This window comes from Fundulus heteroclitus, chromosome 19, assembly GCF_011125445.2.
Source record: "Fundulus heteroclitus isolate FHET01 chromosome 19, MU-UCD_Fhet_4.1, whole genome shotgun sequence".
Taxonomy (NCBI): domain Eukaryota; kingdom Metazoa; phylum Chordata; class Actinopteri; order Cyprinodontiformes; family Fundulidae; genus Fundulus; species Fundulus heteroclitus.
In genome coordinates this window covers 7,040,581-7,065,273 of record NC_046379.1, presented here as the reverse complement: position 1 = coordinate 7,065,273, position 24,693 = coordinate 7,040,581, and the positions used below count along the sequence as shown (strand labels likewise).

Here is a 24,693-nt window from a genome sequence, read left to right as displayed (position 1 = left end):
TGATTGCAGGCGACCCTTCTGGCTCACAGTCGTACCGTCGGCGAACGTCCTCGAAGCCTCAGCCTGCTGTCCACTGCTCAGCTCCTCCACCGCCTGTTTCCGGCTGCCTGGGGTCCCGGCAGAGAACTGGAGCCAGACTGGACCACGAAGGTAGGGTCCAGCAGCAAGAAGACTTCTTTTATCAGAAAGTTAGCCTAAAGATGCGTTTGTGAATGTTTAACAAACGGGTGATGATGCAGCTTATCTGTTGTTGTAATGTACACTGGAGTTGGGCCACATGCTGAAAACGACTAAATCTTTCCAGTGAAATCCAGATTTCGACATAGTTTCCCTCTAGGTAAAACATAACTGGTAAAGAAAGCCATAAAGCAAATTAGTTAAAGAACTTTTACCCACAGATTTGATCAGTTTGTGCAGTTTTACCAACATTTAATTGCCTCTTAGTACGGGGGGCTTTAAAAAAAAAAAAGTCAAAGCAAAAATGAAGCTCAGTCTCATGCAAAACATGTTTCAGCTGCTAAATGTGTGGTTTCCTGAGTTTAGGACATTTTTTCCCACTTATGTGAAATAGAGAGGAAATAATCACACATACTGCTTAATTTTGAAATTATATTACATGTTTGAGCATGATCTGTGTATACATCCATCGGTTATTGATTTAAAAACACTATTCCACACGTAACTCCTCTCTGACCCAAATAAGTGTTGTTCCTGTATTTCTGTGCACAGACGGCCCAAGGCATAAGCGAACAAAGCTACTTCTTAGGATCCTCAGGACAGCACAGAGTTTTTTTTCTATTCATGGTCGGTTGATGTTAAGAGTAATAATTTAAAGTCGCTAGAGCAATCATTTATAATGCTTGCATCTGTTCTGGAGTCACATTTGGTGCACATTGTAACTGCTGACTCGTCGACAAATAAAATGACAAACGGGACCTCCCTCTCCACTCCACTGATTGAAAGGCCGGAAGAGTTAGTCAGAGAAATAGTCTTACCTCCACAATTGCCTTTTATTAACAGTGATGAAGGTGAACAGGAATCAATTTACTGTATATAATCTTGCCATTAGTGTGTAAAGGGAGGATAACTGCAACCTGATGGACAAATGGGCACAATTTGGTCCCGTCTGGTGAACTTGAAGGGCGTCTTTATGTCTGTGTGTATTTATTGCAATCTGCTTTGTAAATCTGCTGCATAAAAGAAAGCAAACGGCACGTGGAAAAAAATGGCGCCGGTGGACTTGTGAACTCCCTCCTCTGTCTGTTACTGTTCAGCCCAAATCAAAAACTGTATTTTAATTTAAAAGATAGACAGACACTCCTTAAAAGGGAACTGTTGCTACTTAGAAGGTAGTTTCTTAAGCCGCAACAAGCACAATGTGTCTTTTCAACAAGGCTACAATCTTTCTGCCTTTTATGATGTTGCTCTCCTTTATCTCCAATGTGGCACATGCAGTCTATACTAATTGGTATGTCCATTTATCCGCATGTGGGCATACATTTTGAGCAGATCACCGCTCTGAACCTCGACAACCAGAGACTTTCCAAACTCTCCAGCCTGAATAAGCTGGTGAGCCTCCGCTGGGCCTCCTTTAACCAGAACAACATCTCCAGGCTGGCTGGTTTAGACGCTTGCCACCAGTTGGAGGAGCTCTCCATGAATCACAACAGCATCAGCTCGCTCACCGGTTCGTCCCACTCTCAACATCACCTTCAAGTATTTTACACGCCGTACTTATACATTTTTGTTTTTATCCTTTTTATCGGAGGTCTCACAAGACTTCAGAGCCTGAGACACCTGAGCATAGATGGAAACCAGCTTTCCGGTCTGGACGGCTCGGATCTGGACCAGCTGCCTGCTCTGACCTTTCTATCCGCTGAAAGTAACTGCATCACGTCCCTGAATGGCATCAGGAGCGTTCGCTCGCTCCTTGAGCTCTACATAGCAGGCAACCAGATTTCTACGTCAAGAGACATCTACCATCTTAAAGTGAGGAATGGGGTCTTCAGATAATTAAATCCGTATTACTGAAACGTCTGAGCTTGTGCGTTTGTTCCCCGTTAGGGATTGGAAAATCTGATCATCCTGGATCTTTATGGGAATCCCATAGTGGAGAAACTGGAAAACTATCGAGTGTACGTTGTTTTCCATTTACCATCCCTGAAAGCTCTGGATGGAGCTGCAGTGGTACGTTCCCAAACCTACGACCACATTAACACCTCACAACCTACAGTACCTATATGGAGACGCATGCATTTGTCGCTGTTGTGTGTTTTCTGCAGGATGCAGGCGAGAGTGAGAATGCAAAGAACATGTTCAGGGGGCGACTGACCACGGACACGATAGCAGAGAAGCTTGGCCACTCAAACTACAAGGATATCGCCTACCTGACCCTGCAGTCCTGCTCCATCAGGTACAAGGCTGGCCTCAAACAACATAAAACACTGCAGTGGGACATTTAATGTACAGATAAACCATTCAAACACCCTTCCTGCGTCCCACAGGATGGTTGATCTGTGTCCACCTGACTTATTTATTAACCTGCGCAGCGTCAACCTGGACCACAACAACCTCACCTCGTTCTCGGGCCTCATCCACCTCCCCAACATCAAAGTAAGAAATCATACGGACTCCTCAGGTGTTAATTAAGAAGCTTTTATGAAGGCCCTCGTTTTAACAGGCTCTGTGTCTGAACTACAACCACATCGAGTCCATTCTGCCAAAGCAGAAGTCTCAGGCTCACCTGTCAAGCAGACAGATTCTGCACAGCAAGGTCCATTCCAGCGGGTACGGCCAGCAGAGCCCATCCAGGCCTAACAGGTAATATAACAAAAACATCCAAAATTAATAGAACTTAAGGATAGTTTTATAAATTTTCCTCTTTTAGCTGTATTGAGGCTTGTAGGGCAACATAATCCTCCTGATATTTACTGAAATATGTAACATAATAAAGTGAAAGGAAAGAAGAATGGAGCCAAGAACACACACTGCAAAAACGGAACGAAAAGTAAGTAAGATTTTCTTACAATTTGTGTATCTGTCCTTGATTTGAGCAGATTAATAAAATAATCTGCCAACCGAATAAGAATTTTGCACTTAAAATAGGAACATTGTCTTATTTCAAGTGCAGGATGTCTAATAATCTTATTTTAGGGGTCAAAATACTCATTCCATTGGCAGACAATATTATTTACCTGCTCAAATCTGGGACAGAAACACAAATTTTAAGAACGTTTTACTTATTTTTAGAACCGTTTTTGCAGTGCATACAAAAGTTGCCCGAAAGGGATATCAGACAAGCTTCTTGCAGGAACGTCGCCTGTAACGTGTGTGTTGATATAGTAAATGTTGGCTCTAATAATATTACAGTATTTATATTTATGGTACTAACTCTAATAATTAAATCTCAAAAAATTACACTCTTTGTCCTTGTGTGCTTTAGCAAACTTCGGTCTTGCTTCTTATGTTGGTTTTGCAGTAATGGCTTCTTCCTCTCTGAGTGGCCCTTCAGATCCTATCGGATCAGGACCTGTTTTGCTATCAATAGCAACATTTATTGTTCTAGGAAAGATTCACTCAGACACAGGACAAAGAAGCCACCTCCATCATCAACAGAACGGCGTCCGGATGTTTGTTGCATTTACTCTCCACGATTATCTTCCTTATGTGCCGCCTGATGTTTTTACAGTTTTTATGACTGTCACACAAGGAAGCAGAACCCTAAAAAGCATCTACAGGTGGACCTCTCAGATGTTCTGAATTAATCTACCAAAGCCATGGCATCATCATCTTTGCTTTCCTAAATAAGTAATCTCAGCTTATCTAAACCTCTGATGATAAAGAAAGCCTCAACAAATATATCTCATTATTCTGGCATTTGGTACATTTATAATATTCTGGTAACACTAAGTGACCTAAAAGAAACAACATTAAAAATATATAAATAAATAAAAATCATTTAGTCTGGTTTAATAGCAGATAGAAAAAAAAAAAGCTTATTTGTCTTTAACACACCATTAGAGGGCAGCCCTGACCGAACAACGCAGCAGCTGCCTTGTCACAGTCCTGGCAGGGTTTCTATGGGATCCTCAAACATTTTCATACAAATATCAAACATTTTAAGGGGATATTTTCATATCAGAAAAGTAACCATGTCGTTTTTTTAATAGAAAAATGTGAAAAGTTGAAAATATTGGGATTTTTCAGTACTAGAAATCGTTATGTAAGCAGAGCTGTGAGAGTCGTGTCTTTGTTTGTTTGTCCCGTGATTGCTGAGCGTCTGCTTGCACCTGTAAGGCCTGAGCTGCTAAATGCAGCAGCAGGAGGGAGAATGAGGCCAAGGCTGCAAACTGGTTTTCTGCGACTGTCTTTAAGGGATTCTGGGCCCGCCAGCAGCCTGGAACCGCTGATGGGAAGCCTGGAGGTGCTCCATTTGAGTCACAATGGCATCTCCAATATGGCCAATCTGCAGCTCAGCAGGCTCACCAATCTTAAAGCACTCTTCCTCCAAGGTATGTGTAGTTCAGGTTGCAGCCCTCCCCCTCAGAGAGTGGTTAGAGGGGGGACCTGTAAAAGGCGAGTAGTAAAAGAGCAATACCTCCCATAGACCTAAGGCCAGGTGGATGATGAGTCATGAAGAAAAGAGCGACTGACTTTCTTTTCAGCAGCTTTTGATGGCTTTTTAATGCCCGTGTGTTTTCTTCTCCAAAAACCAACTTCACTTTATTCTGTGACTTTTTTTTTGGAACATTTTAAATCGTTTGTGTTATTTCAGCAGTTTATTTTTTTATTTATTTTTTACAGCAGCAGTTACCAAAAAAAAATCCTAGAAAAATCAAATGCAGTGCTGTGAGAAGTATTTGTCTCGGTATAGATTTGTCCTATGTTTTTTTTTTGGTTTTTTTTGTCACTTTAAAATGTCAACAAACAGATTTTAATGTCAGTAAAAGAAGACTTGAGTGAATACAATAAGCAGATTTCAAAATACGATTTTTATTTAGTAATAGGGTGGTGGAATCTACAAAAACAGCCTGGCCCTGTGAGAAAACGTACCCTGTTAAAAGGTTATGGCACCTTGGCAGCAACAGCTGCCATCAAACATTTGCGATAACTGACCATGAGACTTTGACGTCCCTGTGCAGGAATTTCAGTCCACTTGCACTGCAAAAACGGATCTAAAAACAAGTAAAATGTTCTTAAAGTTGGTGTATTTGTCCATGATTTGAGCAGGTAAATAAGATTATCTGCCAATTGAATGAATATTTTGACCCCTAAAATAAGATAATTAGATATACTGCACTTGAAATAAGATGATGGAGATGAATTATTCCTATTTTAAGTGCATAAATCTTATTCCATTGGCAAATCATCTTATTTACCTGCTCAAATCATGGACAAATACACTAATTTTAAGAACATTGTACTTATTTTTAGTTCAGTTTTTGCAGTGTGTTTGCAGAGCTTATTGCCACATTGTCCAGACTTTGACTAGGCCATTCTTAACCCTTTGAGCAGTTCAGAGATGGATGATCACCATCCTGCTGCATCTAACATCTCTGCACACAAACTCTTAGATTTTTTTCCTTCACTTTGCTATTTACAAAAAAAAAAAAAAAAAAAAGAAACATCCGCCCACAGATGGCTTCTTCCTCCAGGCTGTCACTCTAAGCTCATTAACTTCTGACCATGTTGGTTTATAGCTGACATCATCATTTGAGAACTGCTTTTTATATTTACTCCTGTTAACAATCTGAAACCGAAGAAAGGTTATTATAATGTTTTTTAATCCAGGTAATGAAATCAGCCAGGTGGAGGGCTTGGAAGGCCTCTACCAGCTCAGGGAGCTCGTGTTGGATGGGAACCGAATCAAAGCTCTGGGCAAGAACTCCTTCGCAGCCCAGAACCTCCTGCTGGAGCTGCACCTCGCCGGGAACCGCCTCCGGGAGCTGAACCATCTCGATCCGCTGACGGCGCTGCACAAACTTTTCCTTGACATGAACAAGCTGCAGGTATTTTGCCTTTTAGATGTTTGGATGGAGAATTTAAATGAAACTGCATATTCAATCTAAAAAGGCACACAGCTCACGCACATTGCTCGAGTTTCTGAGGAAGGTCACAGTCACCTTTTGTGCAGTTTTTGATTTACCAACTTTTTCCTGATTGCTTTACATGTGTCGGATGTTTTAGAATGCATTTTATTCAGTATTACTTTTTCTGCATTTTGCAAAGTAGGCATAAAGTATAGTAATCATGAGCCATTACCACCCACTGTGGTATGCAAGGGGTAGTATTAAGGAGAATCAAGGTTGATTGAAAGTCAGGGCTGTGCGTTTGACGGAAGAGGGGAACAATCAGGACAACGTGTAATCAGCTGCTCGGTCTGCAGCTCCTCACCCAGGGGGAGTGATTTGCACTTTTGTTGCCTCTTCCTTTCTCCCCCTCACTTCCTTAATGTTTTTCTGCATTCAATTAAGACATAAAACACAGCAATCATCCCAGAGCATCGGCCCTCGCCGCGGGGGGTGTCTTTGAATCGCAGCCGAGTCGGAGCATAAAGCTGGGAGTCAAAGACGCACCCCTGCCCCTCCGTGGCATGTCGCGTGTCCAAATTCCCATGAGATTAACACGGGCTCACACATGTAATCTCCTCCATCCTCCATCCTCCTAAATTCTGAAAGGTTCTGCCCTCATGCATACATACAGCTCCATTAGCAGCCCACCAGAGGCTGCAGCCAGGAGGAGGGAAAGGTTAAATGACGGAGCTGTAAAAAACAGCTCCGTGTGTAGGTATCACATTACACATGTCAGCTTAAATAATAATACATATGATTTAGCAATGGTATCAAGGTGTTACACGATTGTGTCTGTTGCTTTATGTCTGTTGGTTGTGCTGTTCTTTTTGTGTCTCTTTCCAGGTGATGGAGCAGACAGAGGAAGTTTTATCATTCTCTTCCTTTTATCTCTTCTTTCTTTCACCTCTTCTTTCTCTTTTTTTTCTCTTCTTGTTTTTCTTTTACTCTCCTACTTTCCCATTGTAGTGTCCATATAATTTGAAATTCTCCCTGCAGGAATCACAATAAAGCTATTTACACGCACAAATCAAGCGGAGCATTATGGCGAAAGCTGTTTGCTCCACTTGTGAAAGTAAAATCTGTCGAGCTCTATTTGGCATTAAGATATCAATTTTTATTGCCACATTGCTAGACAGGACACAGGGGGAAAAAAACAAAACAAAACAAAAAACAAAAGAAGGAACTTAAAATAATGGTTGGTTCTCTACTTTTCACAGGACATCACAGAGCTCGACAAATTAGACGTCCTTCCCTCCCTGACCGAGCTCTCTGTAGCTGGAAATCCTGTAAGTATCACAAGGTTCCAGTTTGTCCATTAAACCCAATTAGGCATCATGAACTACTAGAGATTCCTCCCCCCACCGTGATAAGCTCTCAGCGACATGAATCTGCGATCCGTCAGTCGCAGGACACGTTGAGATCTTCGACTCGCAGACCAATTATCCAAAGCATGGTTTACAAGCTCACTTTCTCACGTTCCAAAAATCCAAACTGAGTGATTACGCGATGGGCCGTCTGCCGCGCCCCAAACTGCCTGGGCATCGGAGACCAAATGGCACGGCACCATCGCCCATCTGGAGCTCCTGAAGCCTGAGTCTGCAGCTCAGGACCTCTGCTCTCCACTGGGTAAAACTCAGCTGTGGTGTGGCCTCGGCCCTTCTCTCCTCATGGGGCAAAGTGTTGCTGCTGCCAGGAACTGCAGGCCAGAGTCAGCCCTGGAGACGCCGTTTCCCCGCTCCTTTCCTGCAGCATGCAGCAGCCGTGTCCTGCAGGAACGGGCCGTTCTGTGGTCAGAGAGGTGACCAGAAGGCGCCCTCAGCTGCCGCCGTCAGCTGGGTCACTGGAAGAGCTGCTGGGAGAACGTGGCAGCTATGCTGGGGCCCAGTCAGCATCATCTTTCCACCACATGTCCTATAAGCTGTCAGCCTTCAATTGACCCAGAGCTTTATGACTGATTAAATGTGGCTATTTTTACTGTCTCCTGTCCCCAGGTTGCCAGAAACTCTCAGCATAGAGCAGCGGTTGTGCTGCGTCTGTCGCAGCTGCAGGTCCTGGATGGACTCGTGGTCACTCTGGAGGAACGGACGAGGGCCGAACTCAGTGGAGATCAATATGTGAGGGCTGAGGAAATCAAACATGGTCGTCACTCCTGTACTTTATGTCTTCAGGACCTTTATTTTTTTATACAAGTGCTGGAGCAGCATCTGGCTGCTGTGATTTGGGGTAATGTTTCAGCTGAGACGACGAGGGCAGCGTGATGCCTCATTTTATCATATATAGGTCTAGATGTTTTTGTTTGTCTGCACTGTTTTATCAGATTTATTGAGGTTAAAACAAGACAGAATACATGAATGAATCAAACCATTTTAGGGTGTGAGGAACTCAAGAAACCCAATTACATAGATTATGGCATAGATAAAAACACAAAAAGTTAATCAAAGAAATTTGGAGAACAAAATATTTGTGACAAAATCTAAAATAATGATAAATATAGATTAAATCAAATGGATAATATACTTGCTAAAACTATTAATGACTAAAATAGAAACTGATCAAGCCATTAAATGTGAATTAATAATAATTTACCTCAGTTTAGTTGAGTTTATTTGTATAGCGCCCATTCACAGCAAATGTCGGCTTCACAAACTAAACGGATCCATTTAAACACAGAAATACGTGCTCAGTTCAATCCAATCACACACACAGATTCAAACCAGTCACATACAAGTCCAGCTCAAAAATGCAGAGTTGTGACAAATTTCAGTTTTTCCTGTCACTCATTTCAGGAAGAGTGACATTGCAAGGCTGCAGTTATCCCTGTTGCTGGTACACCTTTTCCCGACACTTTTTCCTTCCACTCAATTTTATATGAATATGCTGTAACCTTTTTACAGTATTCTAATTTTCTGAGACATTTGGAGTTTTCTTTTTCTGTAACCCATAATCATCAAAAATACAAGAAACAAAGGATTGAAAATGTTCACTCTGTGTAATGAATGTATAGTATAGAAGTTTCACTTTCTTAAATGAGTAAATATTGTACAATATTCAAATTTTCTCAACACTACTCATACATTTTAACTTGATGCTTGCTATAAGTTCAGTTTATTATGCCAATTGTTAAAAGGTTTTCTATCCAAACAGATCAAATTGACTACATGGACTCACTGACCTTGCAGCAAGCTGTCCGCCTAAGGAAGCATGTGGCGACAGTGGAAAGGAAAGATTGAAAGCCAGACAAATCTTTGATTTGTTATTGAAAACATTCTCAGCTGCCCTCAGGTCTTCAGGAAGGCTGCTCCACAGCTGATGTTCATTACAAGAAAATATGGTTTCACCAAGAGTTTCTAACTTCTCCCCTTAGCCAACGACAGCAAACCTGAGGACTAGCAAGATCGCTTTACAATCAATTCTAAAACGCACAGTTAGCCAAAGCAGAGACTTTTGTATTCAGTGTAATGTCTGTCTCTGAGGGTTTTTCCCAGTAGCTAAAAATCTCCATTTTCCTTTCCTGATTGAACCTGATCTGGGCCATCATTAGATACAGGGCGCTATCGTCGACATAACTGGGAAAATGAACCCAGATCCAAGAACAGGGGAAGCCTGGATGGTACTCTGTGAGATTGACTGATTTGTTGTGGATGTAATGAGGACGGCGGGGCGGTAATGCTCCTGCAGCTCTGATTTAAAAGCAGTCTAAGCCTGCTAGCATCATCCTGCTGATTAGATGAAATGTGCCCAGCCGATAATGCACCAGCGGCTTTAGCCTGTATTAGCCGGGTCAGAACGACTCTCTCTGCTCGTTAATCGTTGGTATGGAAATGACAGATCGCAGATCCTGAGTTTTCTCATTAAAATACCCAAACATCTGTTTAGTGAGGCTCATCAATGAATGCCCCCATGAGTTCCCACTGTGCAACGCTGCGGTTGCTGGATTTGAACATTGTTACTGATGAGCGGTAATTACTGTTTTCTTATAAGATGCTTATATATGTGGAACAACAAGCAATCCCTAGCGTGTGGGTGGGTGGAGGGGACATGTTGCTTTGACTGCAGAGGACATGGGAAGCAAGAGAAAATAAAGCATATGGGGGAAGCCGAAGCCATTAATCCAGATCATTTCATACAATTTAACTTCTGCCTTGACTCAAATCTGCATTCCTAAGCCTTCCCTTATTAATATTTTTGTCTTCAAGCAAAGCTCTCAGCACGCTGGAGCATATCTGCCTACCGCTGACATTCATCTACCTGGAATGCTGCCTGTCTGGCCTCAGAGCACCACAGGAAGAGGAGGTATAAATGGCGGACCACACAACGTCCTGCTGGGGCGCGACACCCCGCCGAGCAGCGCAGAAGACAATCATTGCACGCACCGACGTGAGTTTGCACTTCCTGCTGCAGAAAATCTTCTGTTTCATTTAGAAAAGACGGCCGGCCTTTTGTTGGTCTGTACAGCTCATAATGTACTGGGGAATTACGTTTCTTCAGGTTGAGCTATTACTTACAATTACTACTTCAGAGTTGTGCAACAAAATTTCTCATTTCTTTATCCTTTGCTTCCCAGAACTCAAATGTTTTATGATATTCTTAGTGATCTTGATAAATGTTTGTTCAAGCTTTTTAGAGGTATTTTAAAGATTTTTCTGGAGAGCTTGTAGGCTTTAAATAGATGACTACGCTGTTATTGTTTCTGCTTTTTTCCTATTAAAGACTTGTCTTTCAGACCCTGCTCATCATATTATATCTTCACTGGTTTTTAGCACCCGCTGCACAGTATGTTCTGTCATTGACTGGACAGAAAACAAGGCCAAAGGAAAATCTTTAAAATACCCGGTGAAAGCCTAAAGAACTGCTAGTCAAGAACACTTCAATATTACATAAAACTCAGCTTGGAGGTGAATTACAAAAGAAATTCAGGACGGTTTAAAACTTTTGCACAGTACTCTTTATCAGTTAAATGCTACAGTGTTGTAAAAAGTATTTGCTTCCTCACAGATTTCTTCTACTTTTGCTCCTAATTTCACATTTAGATGTTTCACATCATCATGCAAATTTAGTGTCAAAGATGACCTTAGTAAATACAAAACACAGTACTTGAATAAATTTCATTTAATTTTATTTAATACCCTTAGGTGGCTAAGTTAGGCTGGCAACCTGCTAAATGCTCCGTGTAAAACAGCACAACAAGCTTTGATGTAAAATTACCAGTCTGAAAATGTTGAGAACACACATGTATCAGGATATGCCATTAAAAATTAGATTTGGTCATCTCACGGCTGCGATTCGGGGAACATTCAGCATCTATTTGTTAGTTCAGAGATCCAGTAAATTTAAAAAATTTAAATCCATCGTCATTTTTCCCAAAACGATCGTGTGAATGAGTGTTGTCTGTTTTTAACCTTTTAAAACCGAAAAAAAACCCCAGAAAACTAAAACAGCGTTGTGGATGAAAGCTATGTAAGCAAACAGCTTGTTTCCCGATGCCCAGGTATCCCACAATGCAGTATGGTTGTTGCATCACTCTTTCAAGCCCCGTGTTCTATTAATTACAGCAACATATCCATACCATGGCACTACCACCAAAGTGTTTAACTGCGATGTTCTTTTTCTGAACCCCTGTGGTAGTTTTGCCTAAGATGTAACAGAAGGTTTCACTTTCCAAACCGTGGTTAATCGAGAGGTTTTCTGGCAGATGACGAAGGACTCAGCGGTGGTTTTGGAACCGCGGATGGATGTTTGTCCCTTTTCTCATTGTTGATCATGAACACTGACCTTTATTAAACAAAGTGAGGCCCGGAGTTGATCACGGTTCCCACTGTGACGCAGTAGGATTCAGCTGAGTTGAAAATCAGTCTGCGTGTTCGTTTACATGAGAACAGACGACAAAACGACTTCTCTCCGTTGAGAATCTAATCACGATTCAGATTTGCTAGTATGAATCTTTCTCTGTTACACTCACTGCACACGCTGAGGTACGCACAACATCCCACAGAAAGCGCAACAATCATTCAGTGCATACATGGTGTTATACAATGGATGGCGTCAAACAAAATTACAATGATTGGTCATAAATAAGGCGGTGGTGGGGATCCACGATTTAGACTCAGAGCCCCCATGGCTGGAGATCAAAGCTCTTTGTCTCTGCCTTGTGTTAACCTTGATCCCTTCTGCTGGTTTAAGTGTGTTATCAGACAGGCTGTTGAGCTCTCCAAGCCTGCAGCCTTGAGGGTGATTGCTGAAGCGCCTCTGCCTGTCAGTCTGTGCAGAAATACTGTCTGGAATAATCTACCTGGCTGTTCACCAACCCAAAAGCAATAATATTTCTACCCTACGAGTCCCACAGCCTTAGAAATGTCATTTTAACCCTTTCCACACTGGTACAAAGCAATGACTTTGCTTCTCCTCTGCTCATGAATTTATTTAGTTCAGAACATTTTTCGCTGCTTTTTTTTTATCCCTTAGCCTACTTCGAGCTGCTATACAGGTCCCATTTAATTATGTTCTTGATCTACAGCACTGATCAGTTCTGGTTCTGATTTGTGAAATTGAACTTAGCTTTCCAAACAATGAGGTTCATCCCAGTTCAGTTAGATAAGTCAGTTTTTAAGTGTTTTTAATATTTATATTTTAGCCAGTTTAACATCCAGGCTCAAATCTCAACACTTCCATGGCCATGCATGCCCAACATGTGATGACGTGATTACAACGTGCGCATCTCTACTTCTGTAAACATGTCCTCCAAATGTCAGAAAATGTGGAGAGGGTCTCTGTAAATGGAGGCCAGTGGAGATGGACAAAAGCCAAGCAGCAGTAGGCTGCAGACCGCCGGAACTCGCTCATTTATTTCACGATTTAACAAGGGGGTAATTCCTTTTTCACAGGCCAGGTGGGTTAGGATACCATTTTTCCGCTTAATTAATGAATTAACGATTTGAACTTATTTGTATTTACTCTGATTATCTTTGTTTTTGAAAGTTAAATGTGTTTGATAATCTGAAATATTTAAGCATGACTGAAGAAACAGAAGAAATCTGTAAGAGGGGGCAAATAAGTAAGCTGACACCATTTTGCTCGACTCCCTAACCAAATGTTTTGATCCCTGAATCAGATCAAAAGCATAAAGCCTCAAATGTCGGTCGAGGCATCCAAACTGAGACCAACTTCAGGCAGAGCAGAAAAGCAAGAAGCAACCTGCCGACCACTGGAGCCCAGACAGACGGGAGCGGCGCCTGTCTCAAACAGGACCAGGACCACAGGTTGTTCAACGACTGAATCAGATAAAAACATATCCGCGCTTCTTTCAGCAGTTTGGTTTTAGTTTGATTTCACATGTTGTTTTGCAGAAATGATGGTAAACCTCCCCCCATGTAGCAGTGGGAAGAGCGGCGGCGTTCACAGATCAGCTTCCTAACTGCAACATAATGTTTGTACTTTAATGCTCTCATGCATTTGCAGAACAGATGTTTTTGTTTGACCATGCACATGTAAAGACATTTGGCTTCTATTAGAAATGCTTTCAGTTTGGAGTAAATTAGGCTGCTGGACGCTGATATGCATTACATTCCTGTGAAAAGCATATTTTTGTAACTGTGAATTTATTCCTTCCCCCCACATATGTGGATCACTAACCATGGTAATCTGAGGATGAGAGGCATTGGTGTCATTTCAGCTCCTATCCAATCCTTTGCCCCGAACAAGTGAAAAAAAAAAAAAAGCCCGCTCACAGATGGAAGAGCGTGTGAGGCTGGCCGGCTTCATCCATCGGGTCAAATGCATCCCCAACAAGTGGATAATCCAGCTTTAGAACACCTCTCTGTGGACAATAATCTGCAGTCGCTCAGATAAAGATGTAATCTTGAATAAGGTCCAAATGGATTTCAGAGATTGTCGGTTTCATGTTGTTAGCCTCTTTTCGGAAAGCCCAGCCCCAGTTTGTGTCACCTGCAGGCCCGTTTGACCAGCTGTCCTGAGTAATAAAACCTGTCTGGATGTGACGTTATAATGCTTGGTTCTTCAAAAGTTAGATCTGTGAAGGGATAAGTAGGAAAACAATCTAACAAATGAATGCAATTCATTCCCATGTATCAATTTACATTAAATGTTACAAAACAAGCTCATTATATTTATATCCATAAATAAGAGTGTGGTAAAAACATCACATTAAAGTCTGTTATTTTATATCTTATAAGCTGCGAATATTCTAACAAAGCTAAAAATAAAATTCAAGTAAAACAATAAAAAGTTTAGGAAGCACCTTTGAAAATTTGCTGTAAAATGTAATTGAAGTGTAATTTCTGGTGAGACATAATCAGATGTGCATAGATTATAACGCGGTTTATCAACATTTTTAAGGATGTTTGCCTTGTTTAAGCCTCATATAGTTTGTTGCGCTCCTAACCGTGGAATTCAGAGCGAACAATGGGATCAAAAGAGCTGACTGACCGACAGAAGAAAGAAGCAGTTTTACATTCTGATAAATGATAACTTGAACGAAGAGCAAAGCGTGGAGGTTGAAGCGTCATGGTTTAGGGATCTGTTCGGGGCTGGTTCTAGACCACCTTTTTAAAGGACAGCCATGGTTTTTTCATGGGGGCACAGAACAAAAGACTGAAACAATAAAACAGGGCAATATTTAATCGTTTAATATATTAAGCGAGCCACAAACAGTCACTTTTGGGGCCTTGCAGGTTTTGATCCAGCCGACTAAAACAAGTGATCCTATCACAATGAGGCTGGAGCTAAACATGAAACACGTTAATGTTAAAATCCGTGTTAGAGCAAAACTGTAAAGGAAAAAAATTTAACTGGTCAAAGTGACCAATCAGTTATGGTTTCTTCACCAGTGCATATCATCGTAAAAACATTGTTTTTAATGTTATGTCAGTAGTACCGGGGCCATAACAGGGGCCAGGACCAATTCTAAAGGGGCACGGGCCCCTGTTGGCCCCTGTCTAGAACCGCCCATGGATGCGTTGCTACAGCAGAACACGGACAGCTCACCATCAGACTTTGAGAGGGTGGTTGACAAAAGCTTTAGAACATGTATGAAGAAAAAGGTTAAAGCAGAGACAGAACTGGATCATGAAACATGAGAACGACTCAAAACATGTCAGTAAACTTGACAAGAAAATAGAGAACTGATCTTGGGCAGACTAGAACCTAAGGTCGTTATCCTTCTGAGAGGCTGTTGGTGACATTTTGTTCTCATCTTTTGCTCAATCTGTAAAACAAGGTTCACATTTACTTTTGAAAGAACTGAATATTTGATGTTTTCTCCTAATTTTTTCGTGACAGTAAAAAACAAATTTATCCACTTCTGTAATATCAAATAGAGATTTACGTTCAGTAGCATTCATAGTAATATCAATGTGTATAAAAACCAGTCCAGACATCATCAGTTCATAGGAACGGTTGGTAAAAATGATCATCCAGCACTGATTTTACTGCAAACCCTCCTCACCTGGACATGTTCCTTTTTAACGCTTTATTTATATATATATATATATATATATATATATATATATATATATATATATATACATATATATATATATATATATATATATATATATATATATATATATATATATATATATATATTAAGGGTATTTCATGAATAGGTGACTTTTTTTTATCTCTTTCATAGCCCATATCTTTAAATTGTGTTGGGGTTTCGTTTTGCTGCATTTTGCCCAAAACGGTGAGTTTAGCAGCGGCCTTTGAAGACAGGGCAGAGTTAAAGTGATTAGTGCTGTTAACACGACCGCTAGGTGTCCTTGTAGCTCCAGTAACACCGCTAATCAGCCCTGCATGATTTTTTCTTTTCCTTCCCCACCTCTGAGGCAGTAATTCATCAGTTGGTGCAGTAGATGTGTACTTCGGTTTCGTCCCTCCAGCCTTTTGCTGAGCGTCCAAAACGCAGAACCAGTTCTGCGGAGGAGAAAATGAAAAGCTCTCCCCAAACAAGCTCCTCTAATGCATGTACTTAACTTCACTTAATTTGTTTTAATTCCCAGCATTAAGCGGGGCTAATGACTTCGCAAGTGAGTGCACTACCATTACCTTGCTGCGCCTGACATCAAATGGCAGCTGATGGACTCAGAGCGCAGATTTGGGGGCTCAGTGTGAGTGCTCTAATGCATTAGGTATTGCAGGGGATAATTACACTTTCCATGTTTGTGTACAGTATGTGCGCCACGGATGTCATAAATATAACTATTTCTAAATCTGCTGTGGGTGGAAGGAGGCTTATAGTAGACGTACCACTTTCCAGAGTATGTTGCAGATCTGCATATCCGTCAGTGTTTCTTACATTAAAATGACATTAGCATAAAAAAACCGTGAATAATTCATCACCTTTGAGTGAACCCAGATGCACTGCCCTGTGTGTCTTCCCTGGATGTGCCACGTGAGCGGACCACATGGCTCGTAGCTGGTTTAATGGGATGGAATGTGACAGGTTATGTTTTCACGGGCCTGATATGGAGCTCGGGCAGCAGAGACCGTAAGGGAGAAGGAGAGTTGGCGAGTAGAAGCGGGCGGTGGGGGGTGGAGGGGGTTTGGTCGCTTCACTTGTAATGTAGATTCATAATTAGAGATGTTTGTGCATGTTGTGAATCAGTTATAGATGATGCACCCCTCCCCCGGTGGAGTCCTCACCACGCACACAAACACATGGTCTGTATGCGGCCCATTACTGCTGGTCCAGTAACTCCTTGCATTCGCTGTGTCTGTGGATTCAGAGCGCCATTAGTCTAAGACTGTGAATAATTGCTGAATGGGGCACGTTTCCGCTGCGATCTGCTCAGGGAAGAGGTGTGACATCACTGATGGATGTATGATGCTGAACTTACCAGTGATAATTATGCCTCGGACTTTAAAAAGACTTATGCCAGAATATACAGCTGAAACCAGATGTTTACACACACCATACGAAAAGAGACAGCTTTTATTTTTAATTCACGGTCTGACATTAAAACAGAATCAACTTTTACCATTTTGGTCCCATTAAGATTTCCAAATGTTATTTTTTTATTCGCCAAATGCCAAGTTAACGACTGACTTTTAAGGTTTTTATTTTTTTTGTTTTGTCTAATTGAGAAAAGTACTATACGTTTAAACAATGTGGGAAAGCCAAGATAATGATTTAATGGCTTTGTGAGGTTCTGACAGGAATACATGCAGATACATTTTAAAGGCATACTATGCAACATTTTTATTTTTTTATTTTAATTAATGTGTTCCATACCGTTTTGGATGATTAAATGAGTCATTTCAGGTCTAACAAAGGTTTTCTCGGCCGCCCTGGTGGTCTGTGAGGGAAATACCATACTAGTAATTGCAAGAGTCCTCAAACACGCTGCTTCCCTGTGGGACATCATTGAAAAATCCAAACATAATCCATCAAGATAACAAAAAGACAAGCCTGGTCCTAATGTGGGTAGAATTTCCAAGCAGCTGAAGGTGCCACATCCATCTATTCAAAGAATGATATACAAGAATAAGCAACATGGGAATGTCCAGACATCAAACTGTTCAGGAAGGAGACGATTCTGTGTCCTGGAGATGAACGTTTTGTGCTAAATGTGTGAACCAAACCCAGAAAAAAAGCAGAAGACCTTGTGGCAATGCTGGCTGAGCCTGTGAAGGAAGTGGCATTATCCACTGTGAAACTAGTCCTGTACCTATAAGTGGCTGAGAGGCCGCTCAGCAAAGAAGAAGCAAATGACTCGACAGAAAAAGACAGATTAGGGTTTGCAAATGCACTCTGGGACAAAAACCTTAAAGCTATAGTTGGTAATCCTGTTCAGAAACACTTTTTGTTACAGGGTTTACTGGGTAAAATGGTCCTTCCATTCAGAAAGTAGTCAATACATTATGTATTCAGAAAAAGGAGGTTAAAATAAACAGATCTCTGTGGTTAGAGCAAAAACTATGACCAATTCCTGCCATTCGGTCCTTTATATTTATGAGAAGAAGAGGAAGACCTCAGTAGAAAGAAATAAGACCAGAGTGGATTTGAGAGATTTTTTTTTCATGCAATCCCCCTGAGGAGCAGAAAAGCAGGTAAGATGGCCTTGCACATGCACAGTTATTCAAAGACTTTGGGAGACTATTGGAAAAATCGCCAACTTTAGCTTTAATTCTTGGAGACTTGTCCTGCAGTTTAATGAAACTGATGAAACTAAAATGGAAATGTTTGATCATAGTGACCTGTGATTCATTTTTTGAGGGAAAATGCGAGAAGTTTCCAAACCTGACAACACCATGACAGCTGTGAAGCACGGGGATGGCAGCATCATGTTGCTGCAGGAGGGACTATAAAAGAGAAAACAAGGTTTCATTTCTGCTTTTGACTGTATGTACACTTTTTAACGAGTGTCGGTTCACAAATAAATTTATTTTATACATTTCCAGACAAAATTCATAATCCTACGTGAGCTGAGGTGTTTTTATTTGTTGTATTTTCATGTGGATCACTAAGGTCCACGTCCGACCAATCCCTGAACCCGAGGCTTGTCAGGCGTTACCGAAAACTTCATGAGTCAGATCACATTTTTACCATTTCGTACCTTCATTTCACACCTGTACATTGCCATTTTATTTAAACCAATTAGTGACATCAGTGCTTATCGGTTTGTTGCTTCGTAGTAAAGCCTTTTCACGCATTGTGGAGATATGTTAAAAAGCACACATCTCATTTATTGTAATTCTATATTATCCCCTCAAAACTTTATGTTTAACTTTATTTCCATTTATTTTAGGTCTGGGCCAATTTAGTCCCGCAGATTCTTATGAAGAATGAGCAATTATAACTCTTGAATCAACCAAAATAGTTCTGAGTGACCCCCTGCTGGTAGTAAAAATAATTGCCCCCCTAAACTTAAATCCTGGTTGTACCCCCTATCAGTGGCCATCAAGTATTTGATAAGTGGTAATGAGACTTTTACATCCCTGTAGAGAACTTAGTCCCACTCTTCTTTGCAGAATTATATTGATTTAACCTCATTTGAAGATTTTCCAGCATTAAAGCCTGGTTTAGGGTTATTCCGTAGCATTTTAATCAGATTTAATTCCAGATTTTGACTAGGCCATTCAAAAACATTCATTTCTTTTTTTTTCTTTTTTTTTTAGCCATGAGGGTTGACTTGGTTTGATCAATGTCCCGCTGCTTCAAACAAGTTAGTTGGGTTGTAGGTCTAAAACTGATGACCAGACGTTCTCCCTTTTGGAGTAATTTGGCATAGTAAGGTTCCCCACTGTTGTATATTTTCTACATTTGTGGATTAGTGTTCTCACTCTGGTTTACTGGAGTCTGAAAACCTTAGAAATTACTTTGTAGTTCCCTTGAAAGATACTTTTTGTCCTTTATCTGTTCTTGAATTTGTTTAGCTCCAGGCACCAGGTCTTACCTTTTAAAATATTTTATCCTATTTCATGTTTTCAGACGGGTTCTATATAAATGATCATTGGAAAGCTGCTCTTTGTGCAAATGCACTCATAGCACTGGGCAGGCTTGTTATAAATACTAGAATATTTGGGTCTTTTTTGTATGGAGGACAGGATGCAGTTGTTTTTAAAGAACAAATACAAAGTTTGTTACAAAGATTGTTTTTGGGACTAGTCTTTTTTTTTCAGGTGAAAAACAACTTTAAAGCTGATGTGTATCTAACTGTCAATGCAGAGTAATTTATAAGCGTAAAAGCAACTGTGTGTGGATGCGGCACCATTGACTCTGTTTCAGGGAACCGCGTCCTCCTAAACGCGGCCCAGCTCCCCAAATCGCATAAAGTCCAGAAGTGTTTTGTTTGAGGGTTTGTGGAGACGAGTTGTTTAGTTCCTGCTGATGCCCCTCAGCAAGTCATCAGCAAAATCGAAATTATTTTGTCCTCAAAAGGTGCATATTATGTTCCAAGTTCATTTTCTTTTATTCTCACAAACACATCCTGTCTTGCCATATTGCTTCTTTTGAAGTGTGTCATTGAATTATTGCTGCCGCTTGTCGTTTTCCTGTAATTTGTTTCCTGAGGAATAAACAGCGACGGACAATTAGGATGAAAAGGCAAAAATGCTTCCATTTTGTGTAGATATTTTGGATGAGAGCAAATCTCCCAGAAGCGTAAAATCTTAACCACTTTTCATTTCTGACCTTGCATGTCATTTATTGTAGTATTGAACTTGTGTGTCATTCATCACATTATTTCAATCCCACAAAGCGTATTGCTTCTTTAAAGAGGAAGAAAAAAAAGTTTATGGGAAGAGAAAACAATTGAGAAATACCCAATTTTCTTGCAAATTTACCAGAAATCAATTTTCGCTGGTTTGGCAGATGATAAGGTTTTTGTGCAATTTACTGTCAGCCTTTTATAAATTGTGACATTTGGATTATTTCTTCTTGACTTAAGTATTGAAAATGTATTTTTTTGAAGTGTTGTTTTGGGAGGATTACCAATTTCGGGGCTGTCGTGACTGAAAGACCTTTTTTTTTAGTGGTTTGTCTCACACAGCACAAAGTATTGCTTTTTCAAGGACGCTTAACCTTCTGACCTCTAATATTCTCCCGGTAAGAATAACCAACATCTGCAATTAAATGTTATGTATTTTTCTGTATAGTTCAACTTTTATGCTGATAATGTGGCCTTCGTCTCTTTTGCCCCTCTTTTTTAAATCAGAAATGTTGCAAATGCAGACAGTTGACTACTTTTTGTCAACCAAGTGCATCGGAATCAGCATTTAAATACACTTTTGTATTACTGGGAGCAATCTTTAGGATAAAATGTAAATGCAATGGGTAGTAGCACTTGCTATAATAAACAAGGATAGTTTTTTTTCTTGATCGTTAGTAAAACTAATTGGTTTATTGTATGTCAAGTTGGTCCTTTGGATTCCTGCTTACAAACATGGATATTTAGGCTGAATCACACTTCTCATTCAAGATTTTGCACTTCACTGAGCTTTAGAAATGCTTTTAGAAACAGTCTGACTACCAAGGGGCTGGATTTCAAACACCTGTGGCCTGGAAGTGATTGGACCACCAGAATTCAATTATTTGGATGGGTTGAGCAAATTATTTGTGCAATATATATTTTTTTATGACTTGATGTCCCCATATTTATCATGTAATTGGTTGTCAGTCCTGCAATAGACTTCATGCATGTTTTTACAGACAGTTGACCGAAGTGCTTCATTTATATAATAGAAATTCAGCAACAAAAAAACCCAAAAAAACAAAACAAAACAATCATTGACAGTAGCACAACAAACACAGATGTCCTGGTTACCAACAGTTGAAAGCCTTTGAAAATTAATGTGTTTTAAGCAGAGATTTAAACTGATCAGCAGTTTAAGCGGCTCTGATTTTCAAAGGCAGGCTGTTCCAGAGCTCAGAGCCGCCACAGAAAGGCTCTGTCCCCTCTGGTTTTTAGCCATGATCTTTGGGTCCTGGTGTGACTGCGAGAGTGAAACGGATCAGATAAGTAGCGTGGCATTAGGCCATTAAGAGTTTTAAAAGTTAGCATTGACATTTTAAACTGTATTCTGTGATAAATAGGAACCCAGTGCAAGGTTTTCAATACAGGGCTGTTGTGATGGTGGCTTCTGTTTCCAGGCAGTCGGGGAGCTGCTGCATTTTGTACGGCCTGCAGACACATTAGCAACGCCTGATCAACACCAACATGCAATGATTTGTAGTAATCCAAGCGATATGTGAAAAATTCATGGACTGCTGTCCCAGACTGGTCAGTAAGAAGGGAATTTTGTTCCACTGCTGTTGCAAGCAAAGAACATGTTTTGTAAATGGAAATAAAAAAAATAAAAAATGCAAACCAGAAATGAAACTGCCAAACTTCTTAATCAAAAAACGTTTGACAGTAACTGGGGCTTTCTCAGATTTTATTTATGCAAAATATATATATATATATATATAGATATAGATAGATATAGATATATAGATATATATATATATCTATATATATATCTATATATCTATATATATATATATCTATATATATATATATATATATATATATATATATATATATATATATATATATATATAGATTTTCTTCCATCCATTTTCCAAACCGCTGGAAAATGGATGGATATAGATTTTATTTTTTTCCAGATTTTACTTTTTTAAATATCTGTTTTTCAGATTGAGTCTTATGAATAACGTTCTTTTGAAATTTCCTTTTACAGATCACATACTCTTCACTTCTTGCTCTTGATGTGTACAATGACGAATAAGTGTAATGTTGCTAACATCCATGCAGACCATTAGAAATGTGTCTTCACTCCTCACAGCGTTCTTTGCTTCCAACAATATTGGAACAAAATTCACTCCATGGGTCAGGAGGTATGCAGGCCTTGATTTTACTGAGCTGATGGAGTTTGAAGAAGCTTGTATTTGCGATATTGCTACTCTGCTTGTCACATTTAAAAGCGTTGTCAAAAATAGCCACATGGTTCCAGAAGGGATCCTGTACTATGATTACTATGTGAGTGTGTTGAGCGTGAGGGACGGAGCTGCTTCGTCACACTAGCAGATGGGGGACAATAGAAAGGGACCAATGATGCTGTCACAACCATTTAATAGGGCGGGTGTTCCAAACATGAGGATTTCAGTTCTGCTTCTGTTCAAATGACGATAGTTTATCTCCATCCATGTTTGAACGTCTCGAAGACAGCTCTGTGAGGTTTGAATTGCAGCGTGGCTGTTAGCTGGAGTCGAAAGGTAAATTTGGGCATCAACAGTCAGAGTGGAAGGCAATGTTATGCTTTCTGTAAATGGACCCCACATGGAGCATCTAGAAGGAGAACAGAACTGGACCCAGGATGGAGCCCTGAGGAACCCCAAAGTCAAAAGTGGACACCATAGTAGATGAATAGAAGAACCATCCTATTCGACAGATGTGACTGGAACCATTTACGGGCGGTGCCTTTAATACCAAGTCATGAATTCAAACTGGGAATCAATATACGGAGGTCATCTGCATCAAAAGCAGCAGCTACATCCAACAGATTTAGGACAACAGAGCTGCAAAAACCAACGGATAAATTGCAAATAATAAAAGAGTTGTTCCCATGCTGTGATGCACTTTACGACCAGACGGAAATTTTTCAAAATGTCATTAAAATCAAGCTGTGACTGTAATTGACCACAGACAACTTTTTCTAAAACTTTGATTTAAAAAAAAGGATGTCCTATTACATCATGTTTGAAAGAATCAGGAATACATCCAGACATCAGAGATGTGTTAATTAAATCAACAGTGCATGGCCCAATAGTATTAACTATTATAAAACGTCCTTAAAAAGTCATGATGGGATGCTGTCGACAAGACAGAACGAGGGAGATTGTTGCAGAACTGATTCTCTGACAAAAGAGATGGCTACCGGTTCAAAATACTAAACACATCTTGATATGTTTGAGGTAAAGGGATCTGAGATCAGAGTAGATGGAGAAGACCTGATGATTGTGATTTTTTTTCTTTAAAGAGAAGAAACTGCTGACAGAGCCCAGGTGAAGGTTCAGCAGAATTACATGAATTAAATAAGCTGTTAAAAAGAACGTGGAGTTTGTGATGGTTACAGGACACCAGGCTTGATTAATACTGAATTTAGCATTTTTACTTTTCTCTCTGATTTTCCAAATGGCTGTCTTTAAAAAGTCACGCCTAAGAGCCTGTGGTCTCATTGAACAATGGTTTAGAGATTCCTTTATGTGATATTTAATTGTTAAAAGATCCGCTCTAATTTGTACAATTGTTATACAAATATGTACAACATGAAAAAATAAAATAATTATTTTGTGTAAACATACAAAACAAATGTTTGGAGTGAATGGTTATGGATTTTTTTCATGTAGCTGTGTTGCTGAATGTAGTAAGGCCGATCCATTAAGTTTAGAGAAATGGTTATTTTGCCATTTTGAGACAATTTTTATATTTCTGAGTGGAGTCCAGCTCCTATCCCTTTGTTTCCAAGTATTCCCAATGATCTGTTTTAAAATGCATACATCATCATTTGTTCCATCTTTTGAGTTGTATTCAGGCTTGTACATCAATAGTTCAGAAACGTGTATAAAAACATGCATGGAAAAGCCATGATTGCAGCCAAATGTTGCTACAGATTGATGAAGTCGCGTTTTGAATGCTGAAACCGGGCGTTAACACAATGGCCACCCAAGGCAAAGCAGTAATAATAGAGCTACTACCCAACTTTCGGATGAGAAAATTAAGATTGATATCATGATTTATCCACTGAGTAGAAAGAAGTCATGAAAAAATGTCTGAAAGCATTTGCTTGGAGACCTAACAAACTGGTACTCTACTATAGGGTTTAAATCCTATGTGGTGAGCCTAGCCAACCTATAAATTCCCCCAGTGGTAAATGACTACTTGTGAAAAAACCTGTATTGAAAGAATGAAATTATATCAACAGACATTGTATTTCTGCAATTGTTTCACCAATGCGTAAAACCTGAAGAACAAAAAATAGATAAGAAATAGCTCTCTACTGTAGTGACATATTGCAGGTAAATATGCAAGACGAATGTTTGGAGAGTTTAACGTTCATCGATTTATTAAACTGATCTGTAGACAGTAGATATTTTGTTCTGACA

The 24,693-nt window shown here is 40.1% G+C and overlaps 1 protein-coding gene across 1 annotated transcript in view; it reads left to right on the top strand.

Moving 5' to 3' along the window:
• lrrc9 (leucine rich repeat containing 9) overlaps window positions 1-14,437 on the top strand; it is a 33,818-nt gene extending 19,381 nt beyond the window's left edge. Inside the window, exons 19-32 of the mRNA XM_036150765.1 lie at window positions 10-150; window positions 1,510-1,687; window positions 1,769-1,989; window positions 2,065-2,187; window positions 2,283-2,413; window positions 2,505-2,613; window positions 2,681-2,820; window positions 4,375-4,511; window positions 5,791-6,008; window positions 7,289-7,357; window positions 8,063-8,185; window positions 10,268-10,448; window positions 13,180-13,327; window positions 13,415-14,437. Of these exons, the coding sequence (XP_036006658.1) occupies window positions 10-150; window positions 1,510-1,687; window positions 1,769-1,989; window positions 2,065-2,187; window positions 2,283-2,413; window positions 2,505-2,613; window positions 2,681-2,820; window positions 4,375-4,511; window positions 5,791-6,008; window positions 7,289-7,357; window positions 8,063-8,185; window positions 10,268-10,448; window positions 13,180-13,327; window positions 13,415-13,442 (1,947 nt within the window). The 3' untranslated portion in view covers window positions 13,443-14,437. The remainder of the gene's footprint in view (window positions 1-9; window positions 151-1,509; window positions 1,688-1,768; window positions 1,990-2,064; window positions 2,188-2,282; window positions 2,414-2,504; window positions 2,614-2,680; window positions 2,821-4,374; window positions 4,512-5,790; window positions 6,009-7,288; window positions 7,358-8,062; window positions 8,186-10,267; window positions 10,449-13,179; window positions 13,328-13,414) is intronic.
• Window positions 14,438-24,693: the final 10,256 nt, after the last annotated feature.